The 20,476-nt window shown below is 55.8% G+C and overlaps 5 protein-coding genes across 5 annotated transcripts; 2 read left to right on the forward strand and 3 right to left on the reverse strand.

Moving 5' to 3' along the window:
- Positions 1–2,526: 2,526 nt before the first annotated feature.
- On the reverse strand, positions 2,527–4,113 carry SCP_0500010 (Putative agmatinase; the record flags this gene model as incomplete). The annotated part of the gene is made up of 7 exons (XM_027758070.1): positions 2,527–2,586; positions 2,649–2,834; positions 2,899–2,966; positions 3,022–3,121; positions 3,214–3,741; positions 3,804–3,919; positions 3,972–4,113. 7 exons carry the CDS (start codon positions 4,111–4,113, stop codon positions 2,527–2,529), a joined length of 1,200 nt encoding a protein of 399 aa, XP_027613871.1.
- Positions 4,114–4,577: 464 nt separating this feature from the next.
- On the forward strand, positions 4,578–6,719 carry SCP_0500020 (Uncharacterized transporter; the record flags this gene model as incomplete). Its single annotated transcript, XM_027758071.1, has 11 exons — positions 4,578–4,785; positions 4,842–4,958; positions 5,012–5,305; positions 5,358–5,649; positions 5,703–5,791; positions 5,845–5,871; positions 5,924–6,063; positions 6,116–6,196; positions 6,251–6,299; positions 6,361–6,480; positions 6,571–6,719. 11 exons carry the CDS (start codon positions 4,578–4,580, stop codon positions 6,717–6,719), a joined length of 1,566 nt encoding a protein of 521 aa, XP_027613872.1.
- A 327-nt stretch (positions 6,720–7,046) lies between these two features.
- Positions 7,047–13,707, reverse strand: SCP_0500030 (hypothetical protein; the record flags this gene model as incomplete). Its single annotated transcript, XM_027758072.1, has 9 exons — positions 7,047–7,055; positions 7,135–7,214; positions 7,281–8,604; positions 8,669–9,081; positions 9,477–9,593; positions 9,650–10,925; positions 10,986–11,432; positions 11,980–13,407; positions 13,468–13,707. The coding sequence occupies 9 exons, from the start codon at positions 13,705–13,707 to the stop codon at positions 7,047–7,049; spliced, it is 5,334 nt and encodes a 1,777-aa protein (XP_027613873.1).
- A 1,294-nt stretch (positions 13,708–15,001) lies between these two features.
- On the reverse strand, positions 15,002–17,481 carry SCP_0500040 (hypothetical protein; the record flags this gene model as incomplete). The annotated part of the gene is made up of 4 exons (XM_027758073.1): positions 15,002–16,171; positions 16,961–16,984; positions 17,038–17,286; positions 17,344–17,481. The coding sequence occupies 4 exons, from the start codon at positions 17,479–17,481 to the stop codon at positions 15,002–15,004; spliced, it is 1,581 nt and encodes a 526-aa protein (XP_027613874.1).
- Positions 17,482–18,214: 733 nt separating this feature from the next.
- SCP_0500050 (Zinc/iron permease) lies at positions 18,215–19,871 on the forward strand (the record flags this gene model as incomplete). Its single annotated transcript, XM_027758074.1, has 5 exons — positions 18,215–18,308; positions 18,370–18,445; positions 18,942–19,405; positions 19,462–19,646; positions 19,716–19,871. 5 exons carry the CDS (start codon positions 18,215–18,217, stop codon positions 19,869–19,871), a joined length of 975 nt encoding a protein of 324 aa, XP_027613875.1.
- Positions 19,872–20,476: the final 605 nt, after the last annotated feature.

Below are 20,476 nucleotides of genomic sequence, written 5' to 3' on the forward strand. Positions count from 1 at the left end.
GTTTGTGGTTCACATATAGTGAAAATTCAAGCCAGAGACATCGTGACTTACGTAGACAAATATCTCGGCACCATCATTCATTTGCTCAAGAGGGTTCGTCAGAATTTTCTCCAAAACGCTCCAAGGCTAGTTCAGAAAACGCAGCGCCGGCTAGTTGAGCGAGGACAGAGCGATCGCCTCCGCATTCGATGGGCTGGAGATACAGGACAACTTCGCGGATAATTTGTGCGTTGCAAATACACTCTAATACGGGGAGTTTAGAGTGCAGCATGCATGTGGATAGGCGGTATTGGCGTGGGAAGATTGCTGAATAAAGATTGGAGATCTGGCTGTCCACAGTGTCGACAACCAGAAGCAGAGGCGAGTGGACAAGGGCTACCGTGACCCCATCACGTTATTGTATCGCGGCCCACAGAATCATGGGCGCCGAAGCGCAAATTCATGATGAGTCCTCCTTGGAATCACCGTTTATTCGTGCATTTTACAGTACAAAACACCGCAAATCTGCTGGACGCAGAAGTGGCCTCTCGAGAGCTCTCGAGCGAAGTGCGGAGTCGCCGGAGAGCACCTTGTCTTCTCCCCTGTGGAACATATCCGTAATTCAGGTGGAGCGCAGATACCAGGAGACAGATGACGCACGCACATGCATGCAGTGACTCTAAGTTGTTGATATCCGTGACGCATCTGGAGATTAGGAGCCAAGGGAGCGGAGAATTATGTAGTACGATCGTACGACATACGACTTTTTGGGACGTGTTAATTGAAGGATGGAACCCTGAGCGCATCGGAGCAGAGTAGGGCGCCTTCCAAAGCCTTGGCGAATTTCAAGATATTTTGAATCAGATAACACTAAAACGTCGACGAGCGTGCATGGCTGTCGCGAAAAAACCCACCGTCAGTATGGCCTTCTACATGACAAATTGGAAGTTGTACCCACAATATAACATGCAGCCTGCGGAAGCACATAGACAGAAGAGCGTTGATGACGGACCTTACGTAGTGTAATCAGGCGCACAAGCTACTCAACACAATAGCGTGTGCAGCCTGTATTGACAGCTGACATGGATGAACATGACCTTACGGCAAGAAATCTCGTCGTGCAAGAATCAGAGCATACCAATTACCACCGGGCGGTATTTGGGAAGATCACGACATATCAGCACAGCATTCTTTCGTTGAATGTAGGCAGTGTGGGAAGCAACGTGCGTCGACCGCAAAGCTAGCAGAGACACACAGTCGAGAACGAGTTCTGCGCCGTAGAAATAGCCAACTGATGTACAGCCGCCAACCCAAGCTTCATCGAGTCAAATTGGAGAGCACATGCGTCTGCGCTGACGCTCTGTGAGTCTGCACCTCGGGGCTGACACACCGGGTACGTAATGAGGAGCTACTTGGGTCCTCCGGATCGTCAGCTGAGGTGCCATGAGGCAGCGAAGAATAGAGAGCCGGGGAGAGGATGCAGACCACCGAAATGCTCACGTACAGCCCGTGTCCAAGTCGAACCTCGGATGTGCGCTGCGCCGGGACCAAAGGTGGTCTAAACAGTATGGCGATGCGGCGCACGCGGAGCGAGCGGCAGGGGAAGATATCGAGCACGGTCAGATGGCCTTCTACCGGCATCGCAGAGCTTTAACGTGGAAGATAACTAGGGTCAGCGACTCCGTCAATGCACGCCATGACCAATACACACATACCTCCGACCGTGCCCGCGAGTAAGTTCCAAGCCGCATGCCAGGCATCCAGTGGGAACGCTCGCACCCGTGTGGTTCAACCTCGCACGATCGATGTATCGGTGGGACCATCCACAATGAATCCGACCTGTGCCCCCCTCCGGAACCGAATTACAGGACCACGGTGAACAATCTGCCCAGCGAACGAGTCGGAACACGTACCTGTGAGATGCCCCAGGACAATTGAGCATATTACAGTATACAGCTTGGCAAGTTCCTCGTCCAGCGTGGGTGGCGTCCGGTTCGCGATATCGGCCTCGAGGCAGACCGGAACGTGAGATCAGCGAGGGCGTCATCAGAACTGCCCTCGCCTGATGCGCAGCGAGACCTGGCGATACGAGGGTGAAGAAGTACCGGCGAATGCGCGTAATCGCCGGCGCAACAGGGAGCTCAGCAATATAGGAACGTCGGGTGGGACGAACGCAGTGCAGGGTCGCGCCAAAAAGGAAGCTCAGTAAGAACGGCGGCAGCCTTGAGAAGCAGCGAGTCAACAAAGCCACGCAGAAGATCCCATCGCCCATCTTAGCGCGCTCCAAAACGATCTCGTGGGTCTTCTATCCGTGCTACGCCGTCGTCCTCTCCCGTTGGGCTAATAGCTCGCCTCATACAGCCCAGCCATGCTCCATCGGTCCGAGTATTCTCGCACGGGGTGATCAGGTAGGGTAAATGGGCAAATTCATTCGACAGGTACACACGGTCAGAAGGTCCAAAAGACGCTACTACCACATTCTCGCCAACACAACGCTCACACATGCAGTGGGGAGAACAAAAAAAGCAGAGGAGATTGCACCATGGCCTAAGCCGCGACCTTACCTAAGGGCGTCTTCGCCATGACGCTCAGCACTTCGTACAGCACCTGCGAATTCGCACAGCGAGAAAGCGTCAGCAGGTCACCTCGGAAGGGAAATGGAAGCTTACATCGGCCGCGGCCATGGTGGTCAGCTCGGCGTTTGTGTCGTATGCGGGCGCCACCTCAACGATATCCGCCGAGACAATGTGCAGCCCGTCAAGCCCACGCAAGATCGTGCGCAGTTCGCGCGTCGACCACCCGCCCGTCTCAGGGGTGCCTGTCGCTGGCGCAAACGCAGGGTCAATCGAGTCGATCTGGTGTGTGAAGGCAATCAGCGGGCGGTTACTATCAGGAAGAGAAGACGCGGGCACGGCGTACATCGATGGAAAGGTAGACGGGCTCGTCGCCGACGGTCTCGCGAATCTTCTTGATGATTCCCGCAGTGCCTACGCGGGAGAAGCGTGAGCGACGAAATTTGAAGGATGTGCGACGCAGATTTACCGATGGTATCAATCTCGCGCGCTTCAATCCGCTGGAAGCCGGACGCGTCGTCGTTGGCGTAGTCGGCAGGGCCTGAGAGCGTTGTGCGGATTGCGCCGTGCTATATCAAACGAACGAACTAGGATCACAAGTTTTTGGACGGCAGCGAGAATAAAATGATCGGGGAAATGGATCAGAGTAAAGGATACTTGCAATTGACGAGCCATTCTTGATGAGGCCCTCCTGGCTGGCCCAGTAGAAATAGGTGCCGTGGTTGATCGCGGCCTGGTCGGAGGGCGCACCGCCGAAGACGGAGGGCTTCCACGTGTCGAGGTGGCTGTCGAAGTGGATGACGGAAATCGCGCCGTACGCGCTGTAGATGGAGCGCAGAAGAGGGAGCACGATCGTATGGTCGCCACCGAGCGTGATGATGCGCGGATGGCTCTTCCCATCCACGGCCAGCGGCTCCAGCGGGGCACCGGTGAGCGAATCGTTACCGAGCGGAGAGAACGGCGCGCGGTGCAGCAGCGCCTTGTGTCCTTGTTCGATCTGCTGTATCGCGTACTTGTTGTCGTATGGCGTGACAGGGATGTCGCCGCAGTCGACGATCTTGAGGCCGGACCGGAACGGGTTCACCGCGAGCGGAACGTTGTACCCCCCGTAGAGCGTGAGCCGCCGCGAGCCCGCGCGGATACCCGCGGGTCCGAAGCGAGCGCCCGGACGGTACGAGGTGCCCGTGTCCTGTGTCGCGGAGCGTGTCAGCAGCGCGATCGTGCATACTAAAAAATTAACGGAGTACGCACGAAGGGGGCGCCGATGAACGCGACGTCAAAGGCGACATTCCTGTCCTTACCAAGACATTGGACCCATGGAAGCTTGGCGAAGGTAGTGATGCCGGAGAAAATAGAGTCAGCAGTGACTGGAAGAACGGTGTAAGAATAGCGCAGAGGCAGACGTCCGTCGCGACTGACCTTCGTTGTCGCCGGGGTATACGGCCTGCCAGGGATACTTGACGTAGTCAAGAGGCATTTGCGTGTCGTGGTCATGTCCTTCATGGGCGACGACCGAGATCGCGAGCGAGACGAGGGACGCGAATGGGGCGAAAGGTTTCATGGTGAACGAGCGCCAGACGATGGGGAGTTGCACACGGTGGTGGACAGCCTTTTAAATCGGAATGGCCTCGAGGCGCAGAGAACTAGCGATAGCCCCATGACAGGGGCATGGCATCATTCTGACTGCATGTGAAGAAGAGAGTATCAGAGTGGGATATCACGGAAGACAAATTACACTGGACGTGACATACGTGCCGTACGAGTATCTCCGAGTGGTTGGAATCCATCCGAAGGAGCTTATCGTCGAGGGAGAAATATCAAGAGGCACATTCATTGGCCCGAGCGGTGGCTGACGGACGCAGGAGCGATAGCTCGCACGCGGGAGTCTGAACACAGATAGGGTATTGCAGAGACCCGCCGGAGAGACGCCGTCCCATGCAGAGGAAAGACATGAGGCTGAGGGTGGAATCTCGTAAAAGACCGGGAGGACGTCCTCGTACCGGATAACCTGTGCATTCCTCAAACATGGTCGAGCCCGCGCGGGAGACCGACGAGTCTGCACCGCTCCTCGCCGCGGCGGTCGACGAAGAGAGTCCGTCCTCGACGCCGTCCTTGACGACGACCGAGGGCTATGGGCTCGGAAGATCGACGAACTTGGTGGCGCCTGAAGGAGCAGGGGCGACCCAAGACATCGGGCCTCTCTTTTGGTCGCTGCTCGCCGACTCTGTCCCTGGTCAGTCCCTTCTCTCCTCTCCATTCCTCCTGCGCATTGATCCTTTCTTTCTTCAGTCATTCTGTCCTACATTCTTCAGAATTCAATCCAAACAGTCTCTGTCCTTGTTGCAGGACGTCTCGGCCCAGATGAGTTGTCTGCCGCCGCCTTTTCGCTCATGCTCGCCATGGTATGTACGTACTCGAGTCGTGCTCCTTCGCAGTGTGTTCATCTCACATTCGCCAAGCGGGATGGTGCGTTGCTCTTGGAGGGACGACAGCGCTAGATACGCTGGGCTCGCAGGCATTCACCGGTGATGACAGGCTGTCTGTCTCGATACACCTACAGCGTTGCTTGCTGCTTCTCTGGATCCTCTTTATCCCAGTCGCCGTGCTCTGGTTCTTCATCGAGCCGGTGTTGCTCATGCTTGGACAAGAAGAACTTCTCAGTCGGAATGTGCAGAACTTCCTTCGCATTCTGGTTGCAGGTGCTCCTGGTTACATCGGCTTCGAGAGTGTGAAGAAGTATCTCCAGTGCCAAGGTACGCGTTTTACGCGTCATCTCCCGCACATCACATACTCACCGCCGACCAGGCATTATGCGCGCGTCCACTTTTGTTCTCATCCTCGTCGCCCCCGTGAACCTCGCTCTCAACGTGTTCTGTATACACTACACGCCCCTCGGCCTTCTCGGCTCGCCCGTCGCCATTTCCATCACCTACTGGCTCTGCTTCCTTCTCCTCGTCCTCGTCACCGCTCTCTCCTCCACCCACCGACACAATAAAACATGGGCCGGCCTCCACCTTGCCGCTGTGTTCGACCTCCGCAGCTCCCTAACCTTCCTCAGGCTCGCTATCCCCGGCATCCTCATGGTAGGTACAGAATGGTGAGATTTTCACCTTTTTTCCCTATTTATTTCTCGTCTGACCTTGTCCTTAGGGCCGCGTTTGAGATCGTCGCATTGGCAGCCGGACGGCTTGGTGCCCTGCCTCTCGCGGCCCAGTCCGTGATAATGACTACGGACCAGAGTACGCCTCTCTGATTCATCTCATGCGTATCGTATTTCACGTCGGCGTGGCAGTCCTTAACACGATACCGTTTGGCATCGGTGAGCACCCCCCTCCTCTTAGACGCGCGCGGGCGTCTTAACTCTCGTTCAGGGGTCTCTGCATCAACCCGCGTCGGGAATCTCATCGGTGCCCGCGCACCTTCTGCCGCCAAACACGCAAGCCACGCGTCCGCCGCGCTGAGCGTCGTCGTCGGGCTCGTCGTCATGATCGTCATGATGGCGACGAAAAACGTGCGCATCTCCTCGGTTCCCTGGTCCGCTTCCCGCGCTGATGCGGATGCAGATATTCGGCTATATCTTCAGCGATGATACAGCCGTCGTGCTCCTCGTGAGCAAGGTGATGCCGCTCGTCGCCTCGTTCCAGGTGAGCTCCGAAGAAACTCCCACTATCGCATCTAACCCATCTATCTCCCTTCAGATAGCCGACGGCCTCGCTGGCTCGTGTGGTGGTGTTCTTCGTGGCCAAGGCGTGCAGTCGTCTATACCGATTATCAGATTGCTCCACTGATAACTCGTGCGCTTATTCAGGCCGCCAGCACCTCGGCGCGCTCTTCAACCTCGTCGCCTACTATGTCCTCGCACTCCCGCTCGGTATCACCCTCGCGTTCCACCGGCGGACGCGCCTTGGTCTGCAGGGCCTCTGGATCGGTCAGTTTCTCTATACTTCCTTTGCGTCCATCTCGTCGCCTTTCCCACTGTCTCGTTGCATGTACTAGGGATACTGACGCGTTACTGCAGGCCAAGTCGTTGCACTCTTCATCGTTGGCCTCGGCGAGTACGCCGTCGTATGGCTCGGAACTGACTGGGAGGACGAAGTTCGGAGGGGGATCGAGCGCAATCAGGCCGAAGCGAAGCGGAGGCATCAGCATGAGCGCTCCCCACAATGAAAGGTGCCCAGAGCATCACGCACATTGAATTTTATTCATGAAGTTCTTATGATAACAGCAGAACGACGTGTGGACAGAGAACCTCGAAGCAGCACAGAAGTTAACATAGGTTAATATTCTGTACATTAGAATACATATGTTGGACGTTATCCATTAGATACGCTACACCACTATACAGAAGGAACGCATGCACCGACGTGAATAAATAAAGATCTTGCTTAGCAAGGACGCTCTGAAGACAAAACGCAGGAAGAAATTACATAAAGAAGATGCCCGAACACGGCTGGCACCTGTTGAGCTCCAGCATCACATCAATCTCGCACCGCGTCATCCCAGCTATCATCACGTTCAGATATATGGCGCAGATACTTAGGTAGAAGGTACCGATGGCGAAGTAGGTGATCAATATCAGCACCATCATGACCGGCATGAAGTACTCCAGCGACGAGGCGGTGACGGGGCGATCAAGGAGCACGGGCGAACGATGCATAGTACCTTCCGAACAAAACAAAAAGCACATCGAGTCAGTGGCATGCTTCAAGTAAACATCGTAAGACTCACTCGCAGGACCACTTTCGATATGCTTCCAATTCTCCTTATGAAGGTCACTGACCACCTGCGCGACACGACCCCATCCGCGACTGCGATCGAAATCGCTCGCGCTAGTGCCGAATACTGTTGCATTTGGGAACGTTGCTACGATAAATCGTGCGACGGCGACGGGGTCCGTAATGGGCTCCACAATTTCCTCTACCGGACGGCCAGCGACGGCGTACCCAAGAGTCAGGACGTACACGGCCGGGTTTGACGCCGCAGGGTCGGGCGGGGGCGCATCGGTCGTGGAGACGGTGCAACGGAGGCGCAAATTAAATAGCTGCGGGCAGTGGCGGGCAAAATGTCGGAGGGAGTATACGCACGGCTCCTGGGGAGCGGGGAGGTGGATGAGCGAGAAAACCTGGAGGCGCGGCCAACTGGATGCCATGTCGTGTACATCGTCATTCGTCACGTTGAGTATGGACTCAGTGCTGATAGACACTTCTTCGAGATGTTGAGCTTTCAATAAAGGCCGGAGAACGTCCATGAAGCCATGCGGAGCACCGTCGGACATGCTTGTGGTTATGCTGATAGTGCACAGTGAGGCAGCAAAACGTGAGCCCAGGATCGCGAAGCACTGGCGATTATTCACCCAGCCATCCGACCGCAACAAGGGTCGAAAGAAGCAGCGGAAGCTACTGAGATGTGGCGAAGATATCAGACCGAGAATCTGGACGATTTCCGACGGGTGACCCATCACCTCCAGTGAACGAAGAGCTAAAAATCCAGGAACAGAAGTAGATACAGGAATATCCGTATCCTCGCCATGGATCGCACCGAGAATCCTATGGCCAATGACAACACGCAAACTCTGGAGTTCAGGTAGATTTGCAAGTTCGCGGAGAGACAGCACCGAAGCCATATCCCCAGTAAAGCACACCGTCTGAAGCCTGGTAAAGAGAGCCAGTGATTGTGGAACCTTTAGACTTAGGGCCATGATATGAATCTCGCGGAGGAAAGGTGCCTTGAGCGCGAGCGCGTCCCCATGCCTGTCAAAAAAACTCAGCGGCCGGAGGAGTGCATCTTCGGTCAGAGAATAATGAGAATAAATTTTTAGGCACCGAAGCATGGGAGAGGAAAACAACAGCATCATCGCAGACGAATGTCTGATGTGCGGGAGTTTCAGAGACACCAGAGATGTAAAGATGGGCTTGCCACCAGCATGCATAATGAGATCGACGAAGACTGTTCGGTGGATATCACTGTTCGTAGGCACCGACAAGTAGCGAATACGCCGCGCGTACGCCACGAAACGTTGCCACTCTTCCTCGAGCGGAGAGCATTTAAGGATCTATGACAATAATATCGGTCAGAGAAGAAAAAGGCAAATGACAGATACCAGGGCAGATGCTTACCCATCCGACAGACCTGTGAGCTCCATCCTCGAAAATACGCAATACAAACGACGAAGCCAGTACCTTCAACAAAGGCATGATATCGTAGAGCTTCCGCCACAGGGCGTCAAGAGCCGGTTCACAGAAAAATCTTGAGACCAGGATTAGCTTTGTGAGGGTTCGTTTGTCTTCTGCAATGGCAAGGTGGCCAAAGATCTCGTGGAGGATATCTTCTGTCTGGAGAGCTCGATGAGGTTCAGACGGCGGCCGCGAAAGTTCAGCAGGTCCGTGGGATGAGCCAGCCACAGAATCCTCTGGATGGTCCTGCTGTCCATGCATTGAAGGATCCTGTCGGACATCAAGATCGCATTCGTGCATGACTTGAGGAGCTGAGGACATGGTCGTCTTCTCGTGCAACTCGAACCAAAGAAATACTGTACGTCGCGATCACGTGCAATTCATTTCACCGTGGCCAACAGCTGGCCACGAACAATGGACGGGACAAAGGTAGCTCGATACAACGAACAATACACGAGAACGGACAATACACAACAGCGGAAAATACACGCCAATCACGATGCAATACAACACTAAAACCCCAGACAAATACACACCAACAAAACCACCGACGAAACACAAACGACAGCCAATCTCAACCACGCGGATTCCCTCCTAGGAACCGCAGAGGCCGGGGAAATGTCAGAGCGCCGATCCCACGTCATGAACAGTGCACCAAGAAATACAAGACAAACATACTTCAAATCGGCCTTGTTGCTCAGAAGAGCGCTAACACGCCGACGGAGGGACGGAAGAGAGGTCGTAGGCGCACCGCCAGTAGGAGGGATCACGACAAAATTGTACGGATACAGCGGAAGGGCGACCTGATTCCGCTCGACAGGCTGCGCAGTCGGAGGCGGGGCAAGACGCGGGAGCACCGTCTCGAATACTATATGGTGTTAGCCATCCATCTAAATGCAAAACCAAAAATGCCAGCTGGCTTACCTGGCGGTATATCACGCTCCCACACATCCTGCAGTGGTCCAACAGGCGGGAAGCCCACTGGAAGGGGGATCAGAATTCGATTCGGGAACGTATGGCCCACGAACAGCGCCATCAGATAGACATTCCTTGCCTCGACCATAATTCCACCCTTCGGGTCGTACTTGAACGAAAGGCTCGTCACGGTCCGGCTTGAGGGACCTGCAAGAATATCCGACCGCAGAATGGTAGGCTCGGCAACTACACGGGGGATAGCCAGGGTGTGCAAGTGCGGACAGTGCACGGCAAAGGCTGCGAGTGAGAAAACGGACGGTGCATCCATGTCGAGTTCATCACGATATGTCAGAGTCAGTGACTTCAGACTAGTCCACGCAGAAGCCATTTCCTGAATATCGTCGCCGGTAAGCGACAGCGGAAGACGGACGTCCATCTCGAGAGATTCGAGACCGGAGACTTGGAGGAGCGGTAACAGCGCATCCATCACGCGCGCCCGGGGCTTATTCAGGATGTAGTAGTGTTTGATGTTGACGACACGGAGGGAGGATCTGAGCTGACTGCTCAGCGCTTCGATGAACGCACGACAGGGCGGCCATACGTCCGAAGCAAACGCAAGGCCTTGCACATCAACTTTAACCATGTGCAGCCGAGGTGCGGAGAGAGCTCCGAAGAACCAGGCCAGATCCGACGGGTGTCCACCAACATCAAGATATTGCAGAGCGCCGAAGGTATAAGGGACTACATCGCCTTGTGCATCTCGGAGTGTGATGCGCAGACCCTTGAGCACCTCCATACCAGCCAGAACCCCCAGATCCGAAGGCGAGACGTGGGTGGATTCAACACACAGCTCCTCAAGCCTGTTGAACGAGGCGATACTCTCCAGAAGCGGGGAATGCAGCGGACCAGCGACAGTCAGTGCGCGCAAAGGGGACGCTTGCTGCGCCAGAGGATCGACGTCTGCAGTGAGAAGCTGTGTAGCTGAGGGAGAAGCGATAGCGGGCCATTCTCGCGTGGCTGTCGTGCGCTCTATCATGCCGTCGGAAGGGCGGAGAGCCCCGGCGGCGAAAAAGAGGAGCATCGGGGCAGCGCTGGTGATGGAAGATATGAAAAGTTCACTCAGGAACGGGAATATGCGCTGGTCTGCCGCACAACGAGCGAGCATTATGAAAGACATGGGTCTGATTTTCATGGAAATGTCCATGAGACATAGCGAATGCACGCGGCGGGCGTAGGCAAGGAACCGCACCCAGCTCCCGTCATTCACGATAGTTTCCGCAGCGAACTACAGAACAAATAGCGAGTTATAAGAAAACGGGTATCGATGTTGGGGCATAACACATACACATTGACACACAAGCTGATCACACGGGTTGTCCAACAACAGCGATTTCTCGAGGAGCTTCAACAGAGGCACGATGCTCCCCAACTCCCTCCACAGGACGTCGAGCGCAAGATCGCAGAAGTCTTTGCATACCAGAGCCAGGTTGGCCAGAGTCCTCCCATTGTAGAACGGGCTGAGATGACTGAAGATCGCTTGCACGATGTCGTCTGCGTCGAGTGCGCGAGGTTGTATGCGCGTCGGGGCGACGATGCGGCCGTCCACTTCTTCCAAATCGCGGTCGACTTTCGTGGAGAGCATAGTACAGTAGCCTTCACGAGCGATTGTTGACCAATGCGACCAATGCGAGGAAAGTTCAGACACGATGGAGATGTCGGTGAAGCTCGACGCGGACGAACTTACACCGGAGACAGCGGGCAATATCGCATCTGCGGACATTGTGGGAAAATTCTGCCTTACATTGTACATGTATGACCGGCTCTTGTTGCCTGCGGAAATTTTGCCTTATATCCTTTCTCAGCCAATCAGGTCGCGAGAATAAGCTTGTTTACAAAAATGTACAACTGTCTGACATTCTACCACATATGTACAATGTTAGATGGGATATTTGCACAATATTAGATGTCCAGATATAGCTCGCCGTCTCCGGTGTTGGGTGAACGACGAAGTTCAAGCTTCAAATTCAAGCTCTCAAAATTTCAAATTTCAAGGTCCACGACGTAACTCAATTTGACCTGCAATGAAATATACCACAGCATAAAACTACTGCATCATGATTAAATAAAGCGCCTCTGCATACCAGGCAAGAGTAGATAAATACACCGAGGGACAAGTAAACGCGAGATCAGTACTAGTAGAAACACCGTCGTGCACAAACCGGCAGAGGCACGACAATAAAGAGCACACCTAAACCGAAATCTAACCAATGTTAACTGCGGCCGGAACCCACCATGCGTACGATATTAAAGAGAACGTAGTAAACCGTGCGCATGCTCACCAAAGATTGCCGATAGTACTCGACTGGAACTGACCGACGAGCGACCACAGGCAGCGGCAGACGGTCAGACGCCGTAACCGGCGGAGCGTTCTCCAGGCCGTCGTGTATCCTCTGCCTGGCACGCGCAAGAAGCCTCACCATGCGATGAAAGTAGTGTGCCACAGGGGCGACGACGCGCTCACACGTCGGATTATCGCAGTCAAAGTCGATCTCCGCATCGGGGAACGTCCGATAGATGAAATCCGCCGCCCGCAGCGCGTTCAGGACACCTACAGGTGTTGGGTCCCGGGGCATGCCATACTCGAACGACAGATACTCCAAGCCATGCGCGGGGACATCTTGCAGTTGCGCGCGCACGTCGCCGCTGGCACGGGAGGACGAGCACCGGCAGGCCAAACGCGGGATGACGAGCCCGCGCAGACGCGGACACTTGCGTGCGAAATGCCCGAGGGAGAATACACTGGGCATCCCATTGTTGGATCGCAGAGGCCATTCGAGCTCGAGCAGTTCCAGGCGCGGGAACGCGGTGGCCATGGCGCAGACGTCTAGGTCGGACAGCACTACATAGAAGCACATGTTCACGGAGAGGTTCGCGAGGGCAGAGAGCCGCAGGATTGCCCCGAACAGATCCGCAAAATAGGCGGAAGGAGTGTTGGCCCCGTCATCGGCAGAATGGGCGTCGATCTTGAGTGTGCCAAGGGTCGAGCGGAGGGAAGCAGGAAGCATCTCGAGGGCCTCCGAGAAGCTATTCAAGAAACCCAAGTCCTTGCAATATAAAAGCCGGATCGTCAACGAGTTCAGCCGTGGCACCGAGAGGTTCCGAAACAAGTCGAAAAGGGCCCTTGGGTCACCTGCAATGTCCAGACGCTCCAGGTAGCGAAATACAAATGGTCGATTGAGTGGCGGATACCCACGGAACGAGAAACGGAGATCGCATAGCCTCTTCACTTTAGCTAGGGTTCGCAGCCACAGAGCCGTAGGCATCCCGTTTATGATATCAACCTGTATGAGCCCGCCGAAGCCACGTACGGCATCCAGAACCATATGTGACTTGCCCGCAAGAGTCAATTTGAGCATCGGCGCCACTTGCAGCGCGTTCCTGTCCAGTAGTGTACTCAAAGGAAATGCGTATAGGCGGGAGTGTCCAAGCAAGATCCCCCGTACGAGCCCATTCGTAGCCGGAGAGGTGTACAGGCATCCAGAAAGAAAGAGAAAAAGGACGTAGTCGGCCGCGCACCACAACGTCATCTCCAGCGAGACCAAGGAAGGGAAAACATGCCACCCGCCCGCGCGCAGGACAAGAGCGAGGAGGGTGCGATTGTCCATCCTGCCTTCATACTCTGGCAAGGCGATGCCGACAACGTGAACGCGACGCGCATACGCGAGAAAACGCGTCCAGTCGGCCTCCGGGATCTCTCGCATGGCAGCCTGAAACACGAGCACTGTCAGGGCACAAATGAAGCAGGACGAGACAGAAAAGTCACATACACAGAAGCACGGGTCCGTTCTACAACAGACGTCGTGAATGGCCCAGCGTTCGCCCTCCACGAGCCTGAATAGCGGGAGTACATCGTCCAATTGCCGCCACAAGATGTCCAGGGCGAGGTCGCAGAACCGTCCGGAGACGAGAGCCAAACTTCTGACAGTCTTCCTGTCTGGACGGAGATGACTGAGGATCTCCACAAAAATGTCCAGATTCACGCGCGTTTTTCGTCCAAACGCTTGCATGGTGGTGATCATGAGATGGTGGCCAAAGAAGAGACTCGTCCTTGACGCGCTTTTAAGCCACCGTGACACGTGCCCCGTTCACGCAAGCAGTACTTGGCTTCGTAAGCGGTTTGACTAGTACTATCATTACCCCAGTAATGCAATTGCGATTGCATCTCTGTCATCGTTCCTTCAAATCGGGCCCGTTTTCCTTCGAACCTCTTTGGATCAAATATACAACATATAAGCTACCTTCTGTGTGACTGCCAATTTTTTTCCTGATGTTGTGCGACTCCAAGACCGAACGCAGTGAAGAGACTCATTTGCACGCAAGAGCGCCGAATCGGTCACAGATCGTCACGCTTGCCGACGTGCCGTTCCCTTGTTCTCCCTCTAGTCGGAGTTTTAAATGGCACATTTCACTGTCACGCCTGAGTCCTCCAAACTTGCAATTCAGAGACTTCGCACTCTTCCCCTCCGAGTTTGACTCCCAAGTTGCACAGCCAAGGTATTTGGGACTGTGCACATCTATTGCATATTTCTTTGTGATTTTTAGTGCAGCAAAATGCGGCAAAACGGCGAAATTGCATAACTAGACCAGATTGCAATACTGGGGTAACGATAGTAGGGAACTTCAGCCTCGATGGAGGTGAAGACAAAGACATATTTGGCAGAAGACTACAGGCAACTTTTCTGGGCTATATTGAAGGTCGCCCGGATGTGCCATGTACAGCCAATTCAGTCCTCCAATTGTGAATTTTCTCAGATACCAGAAAGGCTCACGCGTATTTATCAAAAAATCGAAGATTGAAGAGTAGACACGCAGTTTCTACATCTACAATTTCGACGCAGTCCAGTAAGGAAAAAAGCGACATGAAAAAGAAGATGGGTCATTTGGCATATTCAAGTCGACCATAGTGCACATATCTATAGAGCACGCCAGACAGAAATATTCAGTACACCGAGGGGAACGAGTAAACTAGAGATACCGACGACAATAATGACCGCCATGGAGAGACCAGCAAAGACATAACAATAAGCAGCAAAGAAAATCACCTATCATTAAATCACCTATCATTGCATGGGAGTCGTACCACCGCTACGGAACCGACCGCATGACACCAACCAGAATGACATAAACCGTGTGCACGAGCATAGACAGCAGAGAATACCGATTCAAGACAGACCGAAGACCGTAATCTTCGAGCAGCACAACCGGCGCAGGCGCGTCGCAGCACTCCAGGGCAGAGAGCATCGTCTCCCTCGCGCGCGCAAGCATCTCTTCCGAGCGATCAAAGTAGTACAATTGCGGGCGTCAGAGGGCCACATCATACTGGAACGTAAGCCGCTTGAATCCACGCGCAGGCGCATCTCGCAACGGCGTATCCGCGTCGCCGCCGGAAGGGGAGGAGGACCTGTACACCAGACGCGGGATAGCGAACTCGCGCAGACGCGGGCACTTGCTCAGGAAATGCACGAGGAAAGCCACACTGAGCGCGTCTTTGTCCTCTTCGTCAGGCGGAAGCGGCCATGAGCACGCGAGCACCTGCAGGCGGGGGAACGCAGTCGCCACGGTGCAGGCGTCCTTGTTGGACAACACTAGTGGGAAGCAAACGTTCACGGTGAGATTTTCGAGCGCAGACAGCCGCAGGAGCGCCGCGAACACGTCCACGAAAGGGGCCGGAGCAGGCGTGTTCGTCCCGTCGGGAAAGCGGCTATGGATCTCAAGCGTGCGAAGGGTCGAGCGGAACGACGCAGGCAGCGCACCGAGGCACGCCCGGTAGTTGTCCCAGAAATTCCGATCCTTGCCATACAAAAACCGGATCGTGAGCGAGTGCAGCGACGGCGCCGAGAGATTGCGGAAGAGTCTGAGGAGGCTCGGCGGGTATCCTGAGACGTCAAGGCGCTCCAGGTTGCGCAACACGGCCGGCCCGACGAGTATCCGACAGGTATCGACCAGGCGGCGGGGATCGGCCACAAAGCGTATATCGCGCAGCTTCTCCGCTCTGCCCAGGGCTTTCAGCCACACGTGCGGGTACACCCCTTCCTTGATCTCTATTTGTTCGAGCCCGCCCATGCGATGAACCGCACACACAAGGAGATACGACTTGCCAGCGAGGACCAGTTTGCGTACGGGCGCCACCCGCAGCGCATTCACGTCGAGCAATATCGGCAAAGAAAAAGCGCCGTGTGTCGGGTGCGAGAGCAAGATCTGCCGTATTCGCCCAGTCACAGATGGAGCGGTACAGAGGCACCCAGTGAGGAACGCAAAGAGCACGAAATCAGCCAGGCACGACACAGTCATTTCCACCGAGACCAAGGAGGGGAAAACGTGGCAGCTGCCGGCGCGCAGGACAAGAGCGAGGAGAGTACGGTTGTCCATCCTGCCTTTGTACCCTGGCAAGCCGATGCCGGCAACACGAACGCGGCGTGCATATGCCAGAAAACGCGTCCAGTCGGCATCTGGAATTTTTCGCATGGCAGCCTGAAACACGAGCACTGTCAACTACAAATGTGGGACAAGACAGAGGTCACATACACAGAAACACGGGCGCATTCTGCAACAGATGTCGTGAATGGCCCAGCTTCGGCCCTCCACGAGCCTGAATAGCGGAAGAACATCGTCTAATTGCTGCCAAAGAACGTCGAGCGCAAGATCGCAGAACCGCCTGGAGACGAGAGCCAAGCTTCTGAGAGTCTTCCTGTCTGAGACCGGATGGAGATGGCTGAGGATCTCCAAGAAAATGTCTATGTTCACGGCGGTCTTCTGTACAGCAGCTTGCATGATGGTTGAGAAGGTGGCCAGAGGAAATGGAAACGACAACCATGCTGCGTCTTAAGCTTAAGTATTAACAATGCATCATGCCTCATGTTAACCTCAAGCGCGGCCCGGACACTGCCGACCAGTAAAGCGCAGAGAACAAAAGCGTAGGTGCCTTAGTCACGACGTAACATTGCTGTCGTCTCACTGTAACTAACGGGCAGTAATGTACAGTTATCCACAAACGTAAGCTAGACAGGAACCCGAACAACCAACGGACGATATGCTAAAAGGGCACAGTAAGTACAAACAACAAATGGTCATCGATGCAGCGACTAGGAAAGAAAGCGTATGATACAAATTTCGAAGCGTGTCCGATAGGTAGTCCGAGTACGAGTCCAACAACGCGTCCAAGAATTCGAGTCCGGGACGCGTCCGTGGCAGTCATAAGTCCGTGAATCGCATAATGGGGCGCCACGCGGCTCAGATGATGTTGAGGGTGATGTTCCTCACTTCGAGACTCGGGTAAGGGCCCGCCTGAACGAGGCATTAGCCAACCAGATTCTCCGCAAGGTCAGAAAGGGACTTACGCCGACGAGCGAGAAGTGGGATAATGACAGCGAGGCCTGGCCAGTAGAGAAGGAGGTGGGCACCTGCACGGTGAAGTTCTGGTAGGGCTCGTAGAAACCCACGGGCTGGAAGGCCGGTGCGAAGGGTCCCTGGTACAGCACGGTACCAAGGCGCTGTGTGACGTCGAAGGAGGCGCAACCGCCGGTGTAACCCGCACAGCTCTGGAGCGCGATTGCGATCGCGACCTCGTCGGAGCCGGTCAGAGTATCCTGCGAGAACGTGCCACGTGAGCTGATGGTGTTGGAATGGAGCTACGGACGACGTACGGGTCTGGTGATCTGGGCGGTGAAGTTCTCTCCTGGGGAAAAGGAGTCATATTCGACGGGTAAGTTGATGAAGGCCGACTGGGCGAGCGCGGTAGCGGCGAGGCATGCAAGCGTGAAGAAGGACTTGAACATCATCATCGGAAATGGTATTTTTCGGGGGGAGAAAGGTAAGGAACTGAGGGTGAGCGGATGGCGGAGAGGAAAGCCGGGTGGGACCTTATATACGTAGGCGTGACGGCGCCACAGAGCCGACGCGTAGAGCGGGCTTGGTCATGGGGTGACCCATTTCTGTCCAGGATGAAACGCGTGTGCATCGCCACAGAAGGAGGTCCATTGGACGGACGAGGTGCACGTTCTCGGCAATTTGTTTGGCCGAGTCCAAGACTGAACGGGTCCATTGGGTCCACTCTCCTGAGGGAGAGAAAGCTGGAAAGCGTTTCAGTAGTAAGTCGGGTTACGCAATGCGGCCGGGTGGAGTACACAGCGCTGAGGCGACAGGTTGATGCCATCGGGAGGCGTTCATTTGGGAAAGCACGGCTAGACGTATCGCAGAATAATTCCTGCGCACGAGGTGTTGTGTGATTCGAGCATCCTGGAAGGCTTCTGCCTGGTGAGCCTGGTCATGGGCCAGTAGTGTCGAAGAGACGGTCTCTACTCGAATTCGAGCAGTCCGAAGCGCTGACGTCAGCGCTCCATATGTTCTCCCGTCACGTGCTCTCCACGACGCCTCCGCCACACCGCGCACACTCGCCACGCGGGTCGCAGCATGTAACGACGTCCAGCTCCTTGTGCTCCAGTGTTCCTTCCGCTCATCTTCCCTTCCCTAAGAAACTATTGCAGGTCGACTCTAGAGTGTGCCATCGGAAGAATCATGTCTGGTTTTCTCCCGGTGGTCATCATGTCCGCCCTTCTCGCCGCGGCATCTTTCGCCATTGGCGTCCTTCCTCTCGCCTTCGCCTTCTCCAGTCAGTCCTCTGTGCTACCAGATGTCTCAGACTGCTGACTCACCCCCGGCGTCGCACGTAGACGCAACTATTGCGAAGTTGTCCGCGCTCGGAACAGGTCTCCTGCTTGGCGCTGCGCTAGGTGTCGTCATTCCAGAGTGCGTAGTCTTTTCGCTAGCATGGTCGTCCGCTGGTTTGTTCCATTCTGCGGTATTACGAATCAGCTAAGATCCGCAGTGGTTTGGCTAGCATATTGTTCCGCTGCCACTGCCACTGTGAGCTACCGAGGCCCAGTTGAGTGGAGACTTTGACACCGCGCAGCGTAGCGAGACACGGTCGCAGTGCTTACTTCTGAGGCTCCGAAGTCGGAATGCTGTGCGGTACAGGCATCTCATGCCCGCCGCGACAGTTCATGTCCGTGGTGTGTTGCCATTGAAGCACCAAGTCGCGCAACGGCTGAGCTTTCAGCGGTCCCGAGCGTTGACATGCCCGATCTTCCTAGAGTCACTTCCGCTCTCGCAGACGCGCATATATGGCGCATGCTCCTCTCCGAGCACACTAGCTGAGGAACCACCTGTCAAGTACCACCAGCGCCCGCCCATTCTATCGTCTCTCCATTCGCAGCCACCGCTGACGCCGATCCGCGCTTCCCAGAGGCATCGAGACGCTCGTCACCAGCAGCCCGTCCACCGAATTCCCCACCTCGACCCTCGCCCTCGCCCTCCTCGCCGGCTTCACATGCATGCTCGTCCTCGAGCAGCTCCTCTCCCCCCGCTCTCATGCGCACCCGCAGCCCGCCCCGCCCCCATCCCCCAAGCCGGCCGCGGCGGACGTGCAGTTCGACGTCGAGCTCGGCGAGCTCGAGCGCACGGAGGGCATCGACATCGACTGGGACCGCAGCACAGCCGCTGCCGCTGCCACGGCGGCCAAATCGCCTGAAGGCGCGTCGAGCGCGGACAGCATCGCGCGCGCGTACCCGCTCACGCTCGGGCTCGTCCTCCATGCGCTCGCAGACGGGCTCGCGCTCGGCGCGTCCGCGCTTTCGTCCGGCACGGGCGTGTCGGCGGTGCCCTCGCGGCTCTCGCTCGTAGTGTTTCTCGCGCTGGTGGTGCACAAGGGTACGTGACTCTGCCTGGCTGCTCTGTCGCGCGTGTGGGCTAATTGATATGTGCAGCTCCGACCGCGTTGGCCCTGACTACGTCGCTCCTGGCCACAGCGCTCCCCCGTGCACAGTGCAAGATGCACCTGGCGGTGTTCAGCGCGGCAACGCCCGTCGGGGCGCTGCTGTCATACGTGTTCCTCTCGATCCTCGGTGAGCGCAGTGAAGGCCGCTGGCCCGGGATCGCGTTGCTCGTTTCTGTGAGTAACCCCCGTGTGACTTTGGAAGCTCCAACTTCTTGCTAACTTCTGAGCTAATGTGTCTCGCAGGGAGGCACGTTCTTGTACGTCGCGACCGTCGTCCAGCCCGTACGAGGCTCCTCTGCGGATGGACTGGGCACGAAGACGCGGACGCTCTTGATCGTGTTGGGGATGGTTATCCCGTTTGCTGTAGGTGCCGTCCTTGGGCACGGGCATGGACATTGACGTGGGACGTTCTACGGATCGGATATACCGGTATTGTATTCTACACTCACAATTCTGTAATTTACCCCTCCGTCCCGTCTCATCATGCAGCAGCAAGTCCCCAGTCCGAAATAAACGCGCACTCAGCGATCGACAAGATCCTCCCAAAAAAGATCGAGCCAGCAGGGCCCATCCCTCCACTCACCTAGCGGCGCGTAGTGCCGTCCGCGTGTCTGTCGAGGCGGTCGTCGCGAGCACAGCGCGAGCGCGTCTGGTCTTTCAGCGCTGGTGGGCGAGGGCGTGAGCGAGGGAGACAGAGGGAGGCAGGGTATTATGCACCGGTGCCGATGTTGTCTGTGACGCCTTAATCGTAGTCCGGGCCGTCCTTCGCGGGCGAAGCTTGTGATATCGAGCCAACGTCGTTAACGTTTGCAGCGGCCCTCACTCCACGTCGGGCTCGGCACGACAGAGTCCGCGAGCACCGGGACGATGTAATCCGGGCTGACGGATGACTGGTGTAAGTGCCACTCCTCCTCGAGCAGCAGCGCTCAGCTCCTGCACGTCGTCCTTTTTGTCCGTGTGATGATAAAGTGGTGAGGGTACGGCGAGAGGAGCCGAGTGTGACT

This window comes from Sparassis crispa, assembly GCF_003851025.1.
Source record: "Sparassis crispa DNA, contig_000004F, whole genome shotgun sequence".
Classification (NCBI taxonomy): Eukaryota; Fungi; Basidiomycota; class Agaricomycetes; order Polyporales; family Sparassidaceae; genus Sparassis; species Sparassis crispa.